The 15,792-nt window shown below is 37.2% G+C and overlaps 1 protein-coding gene across 1 annotated transcript in view; it reads right to left on the bottom strand.

The window, feature by feature from the left end:
• Positions 1 to 442: 442 nt before the first annotated feature.
• The window catches only part of lmbrd1 (LMBR1 domain containing 1), a 54,140-nt gene continuing 38,790 nt past the window's right edge, over positions 443 to 15,792 (bottom strand). The window contains exons 10-16 of the mRNA XM_088421109.1: positions 14,280 to 14,344; positions 14,066 to 14,168; positions 13,737 to 13,841; positions 13,502 to 13,651; positions 12,400 to 12,475; positions 3,620 to 3,711; positions 443 to 1,647 (exon numbers count right to left, since the gene is read on the bottom strand). Coding sequence (XP_088277235.1) covers positions 1,537 to 1,647; positions 3,620 to 3,711; positions 12,400 to 12,475; positions 13,502 to 13,651; positions 13,737 to 13,841; positions 14,066 to 14,168; positions 14,280 to 14,344 — 702 coding nt within the window. The 3' untranslated portion in view covers positions 443 to 1,536. The remainder of the gene's footprint in view (positions 1,648 to 3,619; positions 3,712 to 12,399; positions 12,476 to 13,501; positions 13,652 to 13,736; positions 13,842 to 14,065; positions 14,169 to 14,279; positions 14,345 to 15,792) is intronic.

Raw genomic sequence — 15,792 nt, 5'->3', positions numbered from 1 at the left:
TTCAGCTTTCCTTCTGAAGCTGCTGCCTCCGCGACCCGGCTCTGGATAAAGTGTTACTGCGCTAACCAACCTTATGGAAAAGGAGACCTACTTATTTTATGTGAAGACACTGATCACGTTAATAATTTCTCACAATAATTAAGGAACAGCTGCAGTAAAAATGTAAATCAAGTGACATATGTTATGTACATGTAATATATGTGTAATTGTTTGTAACATTCCTAGAAAATCACACTGTTCTATCACTTGTGAGCTATTTGCAGAACAGGCCTGCAGGCTACTCATTTGATTCTTCCCGGCACCACGTTGGTGACCCCTGAAGTGGTGGATGGATGGATGGATGGATGGATGGATGGATAACACTTTTAAGGTAAAATAAGTGTCTCGTTGAATAAAAATTGGACACCTCTCACTATGGTATGTGAATAAAAACAATTGATACTTGAAGTACAGTAATTTATTTCTTGAAATACATGTACCATTCTTTAATGTACGCACAAAGTTGGTACCATTCGTCACAGCAGTTGATTAAAGCATGTCAATGAATAAACAGACTATCCTCCAAAGGGGAAAAAAAAAAGTTACATGATCGTAATTGAACTTCAAACCAGTGTTTGTGCCCATCATAGCAATGCACATTCATGAGGCACCGCCATTATTTGAAAAATAAAAATTATATCTATAGTGTAAATCAATTAGCGGATCCATCTTTGAATCAAAAATAGTCACTTGTTTTCATAAGAAACACAATGCAATGACAACTAAAAAAAGTGACACTTGATGAACTGTGAGTGGTTCTTGTTACGCTGATTTACTTTGCTTTTCCCCATGTCAATATAATACAGAAAGCATATGCCTTTGCATGTCATGTGAAAACAAGAAAGCTTGATGGTCAGCTAAACACATTCAGTAACACGTGCTGTCTGAACAATGTAAGATTGTTGGTGGCAACAAGCAGGAAATCAAAGAGCAATATAGAACAGTTTATTTCAACGAAAGCTACAAAACAGGTCCATTTAGTTCGATACAGTAACTAGCACAAAAAACAACGGAACCTTTTAGAGGAGATGAGCAACGGTTTAAAGAGTCCAGAGCAGTGATTTTGAAACTGATGGTATGGACCTAAAATTATTATTATTTTATTTTATTTATTTGGTGGCCAATTGTCAACAGTAAAATTAGGTAAGCTACAAAGGACCCACATAATGTCTTGGCTTTTTCATTCTGTTTCAATAAATTATTGTGTTTATCATTCATCTATATCAACATTATGATTTGTATACTCGGAAGCAATCATAATTTAAAACGCACAATCTGAATGTCAGCTTTGTCCTAATCTCTACTGCTGTCTGTGTGCGTTGCCATGGAGGACATTCTTTGAATTCCAACATCGTCAGTCATCTTGTCTGGGAGCAGACCTCCTACTGAAGCAATAAAATAAAATGGAAGCAAATTAATGACTTGCCAAATTGTACTTTGTAGTCCCCTTAAGTTATGGCTGGATGTGCTGATCCCAGGGTGCGTGCGTATTGAACCTCAGTGCACATATTCATCATCGCTGACGTCTGAGTCATCGGCCTCCACCTCGCCTTCAATCACAGACTTCTTCCCTCGGCAGCATGACACCACCAGGCCAATGAGGAAAGCCTAAGCAAAAAAAAAATAAAAAATCACACACACATTTGAAAATGCTGGCTGGGATGTGTTCAGCAAAATAAAAAGCTACCTAAATGATCAATGTGCATGATTTAAAAGTGTGTTTGGGGTGTGTCGCATTGATTCAAATGACTTAAGTTGTGCATTACCCACGCAAAGAGCTAATGAATGGGGTTGTATTTGTCTTGAAATGGATCAAGGGAGCATTTTGGAGGCAAATGAACAAAAAGGGAGTGTCCTCTGCACCACATACAAGGAATTAATAACCAGAAGACCGTGATGGATAAGACAGATGTTCAAGAATCAATATGTTGATGTTATCCAAATGTGCTCGGCATATGGGATTGTTTTGAGCGACATCTAGCGATGAAGAAAAAAAGATATTCATTAAAAAAAAAAAAAAAAAAAACCTCAAATACAAATACCTGTACATCTGTTCTATCACATCAACATTTTTTAGTATAATCATAGTAAATACTAGTTATACTACATGGGGGCGCACCGCTCAGACAGGAGGCCGCCATGTTTAGCTATGGCAAGCCGTACGAGGAAAACTTTGGTTTGGGAGTTTATTTTATCTCTAAATTTCCAAACACAAAAAGAAAATGTCATAAGTGAATACACCACGATACAACAAGACTTTACCTTGATGCTAGGGCTGCACGATTATAGCCCAAATAATAATTACAACTATTTTGGTCAATATTGTAATCACGATTATTCATCAAGTTCAATCAAACATGTCTATTTATCGCCGTTCTTTTAAACAAACAGTATATAAACACGGCTTCAAGGGGTTACTTACAAGTAATAATAATAAACTAAAATAAATAAGTAATAGTAAAAAAAAACAAATTTACCTCCCAAGACATGGCAAAAACTTGGCACACAGGGCAACATCGCTAAGTTACTTGCTGAGTGCAAACCAATAAAAAAAATAGGCCTATTTAAAAACCAAGCTTATTTTTTACTTTTAAGCAAATCTTAATCAATTAGCAGTCAAAATGTCATTTTCGGTCATTTCAAACTGAATTTATTCCAACTTTTTGCCAGTCGGACTTTTCATCATGGTTCTCAATTGACAGATAGCACTGTATATATTAGGAATCAGGTGAGAAACTCAATGTCATTTCACACTGGGTAAATAATATATTACGGTGGCTTTTGTCATGCAAACACGTGGGAAACACTGCCTCCTGGTGGTAGGATAACAAAGTGCTTGATTTGACTTGTAATCAAAAAAAGGGCTTGACTTTTTAACCTTTAATGTTGCCGAGGATGAGCTTAATTAATTGTGGCAGGCAGCATCGTGATCGCGATTAAAATTCGATTAAATGTGCAGCCCTACTTGACGCTTCAGGAAATATCGGTAATTGTTGACAGATACTGACTTTACGCCCAAATATTTGGCCAAATCCAGTGTAGAGCTCTTGTTGACAAATATTTACCCATGTTTTGTAGATTCCGTGCTATTGTCCAGTGAAAACAACGGTGTGTTCTCTCTCTCTCGCTGAAGCAATTGGTTGTAGAAATGCGCGTGCTTCAAAACCAACTAGATGTCGGAAGAACCTACTGGTTGTCACTTTAAACAGCTACTCTTTTTGAATCATATGCAACTAATAGAAGGTACACACAACCGGGTAGTGTGCTTAACTTTTTTGCAAAATCCAGGGTTATCTTCTGATAAGAAGCCTGCCAGTGCCTCCATTACATGGGTATTCTAAAATTAAGACCTGCTGGTTGAGATTGCGTCTTAGCCTCCTGAGCATTTGCTTTATAGTATGCAAAATCCATCACACTTTTCATATGATACTCCAGATTGTAAACACCTTTCATCTTATTTGAGATTGTTGTGTGTGGTAGCTCAGTTTTACAATGTTTATGATTAAAAGGTAAATTTATCCCCACCGAATGATTTTCACACTGCAATAGAAGTATTATATCATGAGAAAAAAATACTTACCCCAATAAAAGCCCAGTTCCCAAAGTAGTAGATGGTACTGAAGAACCAAAACTTGTGGAGGAAAAGATAAGATCTGGTCACAATGCACTGATCTGAAATACAAATAAAACATTCCGTACATATTTAATGCATACAAATTTGTTTAGAACCAACAAATTATCCAGAGAGTTGCTGAACGCATTCGCACACATACTTCAATACTCAATCTTCTCAATATACTCAATAATCAGGTTACTCTTTCATTGAGAGGATGTGGATGCTTTAAATACAAGTCATTTACAGTAGTTTTGAGTAATTAGCCAAAATAGGAGAAAACAGTCAAATAGATTTCCTCTTTCAGTAACAGATATTGACTGACAACAATTGTTAGGTGGACTACTGAAAGGTCCATTGATGAAAACTAAACAGTGACCTCACATCATGTTTTTCATTGTACAAGTGCTAAACATGTTCACATAAAAACCCAACACTGGTTGCTGCATGGCATGTTCTGTTAGTATAAGTAAAAAAGACAAGTAGGTCTTGGAAAAGAGCAAAATCATGTCACTGTCGACTTATGAATGCATGAATGTGCAGAGAAGTTCTGCACTGTCACTCACTGAAAAGGTAAAAGCATGATTTAGCGTAGGTTACGGGTTGGAAATAGAACCTTTCATTCTCGGACGGTTCAACTGATTTTGGACTATTATGTTACAGGGTTTCTTCAGGACTCACCAAATCTAGACTTTTACAAATGACATTTAAGTCCTATCTAAATCAGACCATTATGAATGACATTTAAGACCTACTACATCATGATATAAAAAAATGACAGGCAAAGTTTATTCATTCAAAATGAATACAGTCTTCCTGTAGGTTATGTGTACCTTGAACCAAAGGATCAAGGTAAATCAATATCAATGCAACTACAGCACAAGCGCATCCTTCAAAATAATTCAGCTGACATTTACAGTAGTGTTCTCAGTAAAAACGGTCAACTAGTAATTAGAGTTGGACCTCAAAACCTATACAAGTAGACGCTCCTTTTCAAACACAAAGTTTTGGGTGTATAAGTGGAATGAGACCGTTTGTAAATGAATGAGACCGAGTGTAAACCGTTACGTTTTTTTTTTCTCCACCATTAATGTGATTTACAACATGCACAATAAAATGGCTAAAGAAAAAAAAAAGAAATATAATCAGAAAGAAGTACAAATCAACAACTGAGCTAATCGCAAATGGGCTACTCGTCATAAAACGCAGTACCTTTTGTGACACTGCTATCAATTCAAATGCACAGAAAATATTCTCGAGATAATTTACTCTCTCTTTTTGTGTATTACTGGTCGATGGTAGCCATGTCACCTAATGTCATGCACCAAACACCAAAAGCAGGTCTCTAATTCATAAAAGAACCTTCTTCGCCGAAAGAGTATCAACTAATGGACTTGCTCACTGAAAAACACAACATTCTGTATATACATTTGAGCCGTATTATTTGAGGTAAGAGCATTAGCACTAACTCTGCTTCTCTGTGACATTGGTATACAACTACTCACAGTACTTGAACCCCATGAACAGCACAATGAGACCCTGACTGAGCTACAAGACACCACCGGAATAACTCAGAGCGACCCATCAATTATTCATGAAGTTGAATACAACGCTACTTCGAAAGTTGAATGTGCTCCTATCATCATAGCATTACGAATTCCACCAAAGTTTCTAGGGAAAAATACACCTCTAATGTCAGATAAAACTTCAATTTGAACATCCATGGTGCATGACTTCACATGAGTTAAAATGTCACACAAAAGTTTAGCTCAGCTAAGGAATATACATTATTTCACAAGGAGCAGACTCATTGAAATAACCTAAGAATAAACACCAAATATTACATCAGGTAAACTCACACACAAAGCAGTAAGATTCCACTTGAAACTAAAAGTTAAAGTAGTGTCTTCACTACTTGTTCATATACTGTACAGTACTTATGTGTTTGGTAATTTCATTGGTTGATGTGACGAGACAGGGTGAATGTATTGACTGATTGATGTGCCGCAGTAAAAAATCCATCAGGTAACCATATCCCTATAAAAGCTGCAAATTTTAAACATGAGAAAAAGTAGTGGCTTGCAGTCCAGGATTTAGGCAAATGGTTCATCAATAAGAACACACCCTAATGTGTTTTCAGTTTTGCCGGTTGTTTTAATGCAATCTTAAAACAGCTCCATGAAATGATTTGCTCAGACCACATGCACACGCCCAGGAGGGGGCAGAGACGTGGCCCAGCCTCCTTGGCTGCAGCTTTTCATTCCATTCCTCTCTCATTCAATGTGTGTCATTTTCTTGAAGCAATTGTGCTGATTCTTAATCAAATACATAATTGTTCAGATAATGATGGATCGAATGACCATTCATCGGTATTGACTCTGGAAAATTACAAAACTGACTCAGATCCACCGTAATCTGACCAAGAAAAGGACACATGTAATATGACACAACAAAGGGAAGGATCCGCAGTCAATGAGGCCCCCCTGACAAGTATGGTTGTGCACGTTGTCTCAGCAAATAATTTCACAGAGCTTTTTTAAGGTTGCTTTTATGCAATCAGCAAAATGAAAAACGTGTGGATGCATATTGAAAACTCATGTATATTTTTACCTTTGAGCACCACAAGTACATCCTTTTTTCATAAAAAGGTGCAAATAATCAGGTGCAAATTATAGTATGCATAGAGATTGAATTTGGGTCAACGTTTGACTTATTTGCTGTATAGGTTTGTTTCTCTTAATGTGCAGTAATGCATATTATTACCCTATATAACTAAAATATTCAAAGAAAGAGACCTACAATGAGACCGTGCCTTATAACTCGGTGCTCCTTAAAGTCCAAAAAAATAAATAAAAAAAAGCGGTATATGATTTAAGGGAAGGGTGGGACTGTGACAGCCTGGTTAACAAGGCATGTGAGGTGGACTTTACATGTTCTCCCCGTGTTCCACGCCAGGATGGAAGGAACATGCAATCTCCGCACAGAAACTATGGTAGAAACTGAGTATACCTTCTTGTAAAACATTATGACATAGTCATACATCAGTTGAAGCTGTTAACCAAAACTTGTCAGATGCCATGACTGGAACCTATGGAGTTGCGAAGGAATGACAACAATTACCACTAACATTATGACACCTCTGAGAAAGCTTGTCTGTATTCATCTCAGTGACCTAACTTTCACCAGAACCTCAGCCATCTGCAGCTATCCAGCTGCTCACCTGAAATCCCACTACTCCGAGTGGGACTTGCAGATGGTTCACAACAGCGGCCTGCCGAAATATATTATGATGTACACTACTGACCCGCATCACCTTGGAGTCATTAAAGCACTCCGAGATGAGCACAGAGCGGCTCGTGAGTACAGGTAATTTCACCTTGACTAGCCACATGTTGGCGAGGACTTCCCTATGTGCATTATAGACAACTCCCATGTCTCCATTCAAATTCAAGTTCAGTACTTAAGATGTGTGCACCTACGGGCACAAGCTCATCTATCAGGGGGATGCGACCCTAACTTATGTAGACATAAATGGTATTGTATCAAACACGATTATATAGATTTATATTACCGTCACTCCAACAATAACTCTTCCAAACTTGGAGTGTGATTATCAAATTTAAATATTCATGTTAAAAAGTCATTTGAAATGTATTCAACTTTTTGTGATTAGCAATTACCCAATATAATTAGAAGTGACATTTTTAATCTGAATATATAGAGGTGATCTAATGGGCCTTGGTTTGACCGTCTACTTCATTTCATTTGTTTGCATTATGTTCTATAACTGACACTAACTGAATGAATGTGCTAAAATCTTCATGGTCCTCAGTGGTCAAGGAAGATAATAGATCGATGTAAGAACCTGATTAGGCAACACCAAAAAAAACCCACTTATGACTATTTGCAATTATATCATTATGTCCAAATAAGAAATACTGTATTTTGTTCTGACAGCATTAATTATTCCCCGTAAAAAATAAAATTAATATTACTCTTTGTGCAAAATCTAAAACAGACACGTGAGTTACACATTTCAATTCCACAAGTAATTCAATTTACAAGAATTTGAATATTCTAAGTGAGGGGATGTCTGTCGATTTTAAGATAAAACAACTGGGCCAAAGGCATTTGCCTCTCCCTTACCAGGTTGAAAATTGCTTGATATTTTCAATATGATAATAACAACCAGCTTCACCCGAAAACCTTTAAACACTATGCTAGCAAATGTAAAGTTGCTATGAAACAGAAAAGAAATGACAGGGACATTTTTTCTTTTTAAAAACTAAAATAAATAAATAGATTTACAGTACAAATGTTGTGAAAACAAACAAGCCAATTCAGCTGGCATAAATGGGCATAGATGCATTTCAAACATTGAATATACGGTCAACTCAAAGAATATGAATGGATATTGTGACAAAAATGATTCAGGGATGTCAGAAAAAATGCAGAAAAAAAATGGGAGTAGCTGATGATGGAGGCATTAAAGTGATGACAACAAAGAACACCGAGGATAGATCATTTCTTGGCTGAGGAGCGATCATTACAGATACACGAGCCAGATATACACTGTGCGGGATCAACAACAATGAATAATGTAGTGAAAACCTGTTCTAGCATGAAGCATAAGGTCATGTCTTACCCTCAGAAGGTGAAAAGCAATGATATGTAGAGATCCTCCCAAAAAGTTGTTTTTGTTTTTTTTCAATATACATGTAGTTTTACCCCATCCACACATTTAATCAAACACATTCAATTTCACTAAATTCCTAATTTGACAAACTTTTTTTTTTCATTTGTGTTGTAATGATATTTTATTTTGCCTCTGCATCTGATGCTTCAAATGTAGGGAAAAGATAAAATTGTTAGGTCATCTACATTTAATTTAGCATCAAAACCCAGCACAGCTACAGTTGGCAGTTCGTAATATGTCCCGCTGACACTGGCATGCTTGTGTTTTTCCCAACAAAGCACTCTTAAAGTATGCCAACAACTCCATTATCCCTCAAATGCAGTTCCCTTGGAAATGGCAGGTGAAAGCTTAAAAAGGAGCTCTTGAAAAAAAAAAAAAGAAGAGATAATAATGAATTATATCAAAACGTAACACATTTCCTAAACACATCATAGCAAGTAAAGAAATTCCCGAATCATATACTAAAATGTGACTCGAATCTAAACGCTTTGAACCCTCTGGTTGCTGCTTTTCAGTGAACTATTTTTCCTTTCATAATTTAACCCTTTACTGGGCACAGCGGCCACTTCTGGCTGATAGTCTAGTACTTAGAGAGTACCAAACGATCACTATCTTGAATACAAGCGGCCGAAATGAGTCTCTTCAGCAGGGTGTCTGGGCTCATATTAGAGATAGCGTGAGAGGTTTGGTCATCAGGGAGGAACTCAAGAGTTGACCTGCTGCTACTCTACATTGAGAGGAGGCATCTGGTGAGGGTGCCTACTAGTATTCCTTCCTGGAAAGATGCTCCGGGCATGTCCCAACGGGACAAGGTGCCCAGGGATGACCCGTAAAATGCTGGAAACTTAAAGACTATGTCTCTTGGCTGGCCTGGGAACGCCTGGGGAACCACCGGAAAAGCTGGATAAAGTGGCTGGAGAGAGGGAAGTCTAAGCTGCCCCTGCGATCAGACCCTGACTATGCAGTAGGTCATGAATGGATGTTCTGATGAAATGGACTTCTGGTCTATTTTTTTTTCCAGCCCTACTGTAACTTACGCATGCCAAACAGCAAGTGCAACAAAGGCCAAAATACACAGTGGTGTTTGTTTAAATTTTCTAGGCAAATATTACGTTGTTAGTATGGTTAGTAAAGTATGGTGTTTTGTTTAGATTTCTGAGCAAATATAACAGTTCCTAAGAAAAATATATAATAACAAAAAAAAAAACTAAAGTAGAAAATCATCAAACCCCTTACAGCGTATATGACAGAGGAACAAACAAATCTATCAAATGAATGAATATATAAATACATAAGTAAAGCCGGATAGCAACTCTACTAAAGAAAACGTAAAAATAAATGAATGAGCAGATGGATGGACAGACAGACAGATGGATGGATTCTAACGATTTGCTTTTCTTTTCTTTTTTTAACTCCTGGCAATTTGACATACAACAATGCAACACTATTAAACAAGAGTAGTAAATATAAAGTATCTGCTGTGATTTTGTCAAGATAAATGAACTGGGAATGTTATACAGCAGTGATAAGAGCTTGTGACTTCAACGAGACAGAAGCAATGAGGCCATAAACATGTGTCTCATTGCTATGAATTCATTTGAGAGACTTTGTACAACCTCTCACTTTAATGAAGTATTTTCTTTTTGGACTGGAGGAGCTTATAGATATGCAATGTTGTATCTTGTATGCATTGAATCCTGTCCTGTAGTTGTGCACTCACTAAGATAACAAGCACTGTTGAGGACTTTGATGTACCTAGAGAGTCAACACTGATGTCAGTTTGTTTTTTTTATTTGACAGAGTCAGATCAGATCATTTATTTGTCCTAAGCTTATTTGCTTTAATTTCCAAGAGGGAGAAAAATCAATGCAAATACAGGCAAGATTAGTTTAAACAAATCATAACGTCCCTTTCAGTGATGGAAAAGGCCTGCTTTATTTTTATTTATTTATTTTTTTAAAGAAGTAAATAACTTGTTTTGGTTCACTGGATAAGGCTTTATCAATGCATGTGACAGTGGAATCACTAGTTAAGAGTTAAATACACAGTTTATGTGTTGAAAAGAGTGTGATTTTAAATGTAATAAAAAAAATTCTTGATCTGCCTTGTTTGGTATGTAGATTGAAAGGAAAACACTTTAAAATAAGGAAAAGAGCCCAGCCAATTATCAAATATACCATATTTTCACGGCCATAAGGCACACTTAAGAGTCTTAAATTTTCTCTATTATCAACTTATCATTCCAAATTCTTTAAATGTTGTTGTGTGACTGATGAGTGCTGCACTTGACTGACAGAGAATTTCCTGGCGACACGCTGGTTATATAAAGAAAAACCAGATGTGATTGAAGACAGCATGTGGACATTAGAGTGGAATGCAGACGTGACTGAGGAGAGCATGTGGACGTTAAGGGAGGAAGGGTGGGCGTGAAAGAGGACGCTAAAGGCATGTCCCCAGTCGGTAAATAGCACCGGTATGTATATTGTGCAAAACATCAATTTACTGTAGCTATAGACCCCTGAAAATGGCACCTAAAAAATACAGACACACTTACAAAGCACAGTTTAAACTGCAAGTTATCGGTTAAGTGGATGAACAAGGGAATTGAGCATCCGCGAGAGAATCTAAAATAAACGAATCCATTTGTGGATTGGATTGTGGATGGTTGGGATAACCTATCAGCAGTGTTGTTCGAGCTTTCGCATAAGCCGATGTCATTTCTGAGGCATCGGACAGCACAGAGACAGACTTGGACCTCGACGAGTTGAGAGTCATGTAGGTGACTTTTGGCAAATTCCAAATGGGCTAGTATGTTTCTTTAATTAATGAGTGGCTTTCGTCTGGTCACTTTACCACACAGCCCTGATTGATGGATTGCTGCAGAGATTGTTATCCTTCTAGACTGCTCTCATCTCCACAGAAGAACACTGAAGCTCTGACAGTGACCATTAGGTTGTTGGTCACCTCCTTGAGTAAGGCTCTTCTTCCACAATTGCTCAGTTAAAACAGCCGGCCAGGTCTCGGAAGAGTCCTGGTTGGTCCAAATGTCTTAAGTTTACAAATAATGGAAGTGCTAATTGGGACCTTCAAAGCAGCAGAAATGTTTCTTTATCCTTCCCTAGATTTGTGCCCCAAGACAATCCTGTCTTGCAGGTTTACAGACAATCCCTTTGACTTCATGCTTGGTGTTTGTGTTCTGACATTAACGGTCAACTGTGCAATCTTACATTGCATCTTACATCAATCTTACATCAACTTTAGAAACATCTCAAGGATAACCAGTGGAAAAAAAAGATGCAACTGAGCTCAATTTTGAGTTTCATAGCAAAGGATGTGAATTTATTTTTTTTCCACACTGTCATAAAGGGGTGTTGTGTGTAAAATTTTGGTGGAAAAGATTAATTTAATACAATTTGGAATGAGGCTGTGAGAGGATGAGATGTGGGAAAAGTGAAGCGCTGTGAATAATTTCCGACTGCACTGTATAGACTTCCCTGTTCCTATATGACCGCACTCCAGTGCACAAAGCAAGGTCAATAAAGACATTAGTGGGACTGTTTTGTGTGGATATTAAACAAAAGAGATTAAAACTTAGATGTCATTTAAGGTCATATGTGGGGCAATGCAAGTAAGTAATTACTTTGAGCAGTATAACGTGAATTTAGAAATTTGAAACAGCAATTGTATCATAACCATTTTGTGTGACTGGAGCCATTATTCAGGTGTACAATATAGACTTAAAAATCAATTGCTAAGATGTGCAGTTTTGTGTTTTTGTGACTGATGTGCTGTAATAAGTGTTGGCATGATGACAGCAAGAGGTTACATACCACATTAGTAAATGCTTGTCCTTGTTATTATTCTCCATAATAAATATTTGATAGCAATAAAGATAGCTGAAGTGTTCTACAAGAAATGGTTCTGTTGTACACCAGCTGTGCTTTCTTACACTCAACTTGTGAAGAATGAATCTTTGATAATGTACAGTGAGATGCTGCAGCATCTTACTATTAGACAGTTGCTACCTTACAAGCAAAGATAACACACTCACCCTCAGGCGCATTGGCATCACAGACCCTGGTGTTGCCGAATGAAGTGTTCCCCGGTGTAAGGCCTGATGAGGTACTCTTAAGCCAAAAGAAAAAAAAAAGGAGAAACAAAATTAAATTTGAAGAAATTTGAAGCAGTATCTGAGACCTACTCATGAAAGGAGAACCATCCAAATAGAGAAAAAAAAAAAAGCAATGCTACTCCATTTCATAATGCTAGAAGATACCCAGAACAAATCCCAGACAAATCTTAATATGATTCAATCTAGATTTTTTTTAACAACGTTACAGAAAGCTTTTAAAGTTTTGAAGTGTTTTCCCCGGCAAACATGTTTTACAAAAAACAGAAATAAGGCGAGTATAAATTGAATATACAGTAAATTCCTTTGACAAAAAAAGACGCTTGACTTTCATTTTTTACACTTAAGCAATATGTACCACCTTTATAGTTTAAACCTGCCAAAAATTTAGTTCAGCAAAACTTGTCAACTAGATCAGAGTAATTAAATCGATTAAATAATCCATCTTCCATGTGACATAAAAAATATATGCATACTTTCTTTTACAGAGGGGAAAGAGAGGATGATTAAAAACAAAGCGCTTTTTTTTTTTTTTTTTTAAATATAGACAGTAGTAAATCTAAAGCCCCTATCCCACTTGGGGAGAAAATGCTGGCAAGTGTCCGCAAAGGTAGTGGCTATTTTGATCTCTTCAGGGTTCGTTCAAGTTCAGCAGAGGTCGCAAAAATGTCACCAGTTGTCACCAAAATGCCACCAGAGATTGCCAGACGTTGCCCTTGTTACAAGAAAACTTTGAACGTGTACAAAAAGTCTTGGTGACAAGAGCAGGACAGGCAGACATCTGGCGACATTTTGCCAAACTATAACAACCTTTTGGTGACCTTGAAGGAATCCTGAGGGAGATCAAATGAGGGATAGAGCCTTAAAGAATATATACACATTTACACACATCACCTGAAAGGTATACACACCTTCGTTATTGCGTACAATCTAACAAGAACAATAAAAGGTGTCTGTGGAAACGGAACAAGATAATGAACACAAGAAATAAGTGTCAATAAGCTACACAAAAATGTTCCCTCACCTCTATGAGATATTTCTGGCTGCCGTACATAACATACTGAGGGGCAAGACTGTAGATCATGTAGCTGGTATGGAGAACAATCAAAAGCAAAATCATGCAGAGAAAGAGGAGAGCCTGGGGACGGGTTCTTTTTGGTCGAATTTTGTACAGCTGCAGCAGAAGGAAAAATACATGTGAAATTGCAAGTACACATCAATAAAAAACAAAATGTTACAGAACTTGTATCTGTATTTACCCGTATCCAAAAGAACCAGATGCCCATGTTGCGAATACCCGCCATGGATGTGAGTACAAAATACATTGTGATGACTGTAATCAGGATATAATCCAATGGAAAAACCTGCCAAACCATCATTAGAGAATAAATACAACTTTCACATATGGAAGCTAGTACTTACAGACCATCTTAACAACAACAAATCTTTATTTTATGAAGACATGCGTTCATGAACAAAAACAAATAAATGATTGATCAGAAAGTATGAACAAAAATTGGGCACCCTTCATACAACAAAGGTACCTGTAAATAAAGAACTACTGGACAAATGACCAGTGGATACTTACAGGCTGTAAGGCTAATAGAAGTTCATTCAAAGGATTGGTTAGATTTGTGCCAAAGATTATAAAACCAGAACTGATGCCAGCAGAGTGAAGAGCTTTATCCAGACTGAAAGGAGAGGAAAAAAAAGACAATAAACATGTTTTTGTGCAACATTAAATGCAAAACCTTTGCTTTTTAGCTCAAGACATTTACATACTATTAAAACAGAAAACTTACTTTGAAATGAATAGCGCAACAGTGAAAAGCAGAGCAACCAGGATAAAGAACACACCCAGTATAATCTGCACAAAAACATAATAGATATATACAGACAACGTGTTAAAATACCGCAGTTTGAGAACAACACCAATTTAGCGTACTGAGCCAATTGTAGTGCTTTGAAAAGCATGAACTGGCCCATAAATCTGCAATGCCTTATGTGAAGGCAAGACCATATGGCTTGGCCATCCAGTTTGGCAATGACGCCAAAGGTGACAAAAGGAAGCAACGGTGCAGCCCAGACATGAGCATCAAGCTTCAAGCTTGGGAGGTTAGTGCCAGCCAAAAAAGCAATAAAGCTTATGAAATGCTTGAGGGACATTTCATCCTCCAACATTATTGTGCCTGACAGGAATATCAAATAATTGGGCTAAAGTTATGTCAAGGTATAGAGTGAGAAAATTTAAAAATAATTTATTGAAGCCTGGGTCCATTGCAATTATAAGAAATCTGGCTTATTTTTTGCTTCTGATTGCCAACTAGCCAGCTGGTCAAAACTCAGTAGGAGAGTGTGTCAAACATTGAAAGCGGGCAAGAAAAAGAAAAACAATAAAAAATAACAACCATTCATTATTCATGGAATTTAATGCTGTTTGTGTGACTTGGTACAATAGATTACAGTAGTTCTTAAAGGGGAAATTTTGCAATTAACCGACAGCTTAACCTTTGAACATGTAATTCACATTCAAATCTAATCCTGTGCTCAAGACAGGAGTTCCAAAGTATTTTGTGTGTGGCCAGGGCTTGACTGCTAGACAAAAACGTCTAGCTTTGCACTTAGACTTTTTTGCTTACGACTATTGGAGAACTGCCAACTATAGAAATTTACATAAGTGTCACAAAAACAAAACATTACAAAAATAAAAAAATATTAGGAATTCCCTGAAAAAAATATGGAAGCAACATCCTACACTGCAAAAAGTCCGTTTTAAGAGAGTAAAGAAAGCTTACAATAAGAAATATATGTTTATAAGGAAAAATGTCTTGTGTAGAAAAACATTAAGAAAAATATCAAATCTATCCATCCATTTTCTAGTGATGCTTATCCTCAAAAGGATCACGGGCTTGCTGGTGCCTATCCCAGCTTACTTTGGACAGTAGGCAGGGGACACAATGAACTGGTTGCCAGGGCACACAGAGAGGCAGTGGGAAGAAGCAATAGTACCCGGAGAGAACCCACACGGGCTCGGGGAGAAAATGCAAACACCACATAAGAAGGCCGCAGCGAGGTGGATTTGAACTCAGGTCTCTTACCTGTGAGGCGGACGTGTTATCCACTGCTCCATGGAGCCATCCAAATGTTAAAGCTAACATTGATTTTTATGATTAAGATTTTTTTTTTTTTTTTTGCTCAAAGTATTCATACTTTTTCTCATATGATGATTTTGATTTATCTTCAGCTTAAGATCAATGCCATTTTTCTTAATTCAGGAAATGATGGCAAAAAAATAAATAAAAATAAATACGGACT

This window comes from Hippichthys cyanospilos, chromosome 8 (assembly GCF_059441005.1).
Source record: "Hippichthys cyanospilos isolate Australia breed blue-spotted pipefish chromosome 8, RoL_Hcya_1.0, whole genome shotgun sequence".
In the NCBI taxonomy this organism is placed as follows: Eukaryota; Metazoa; Chordata; class Actinopteri; order Syngnathiformes; family Syngnathidae; genus Hippichthys; species Hippichthys cyanospilos.
The sequence above is the reverse complement of the archived record's forward strand: the minus strand, read 5'-3'. Positions and strand labels throughout refer to the sequence as shown.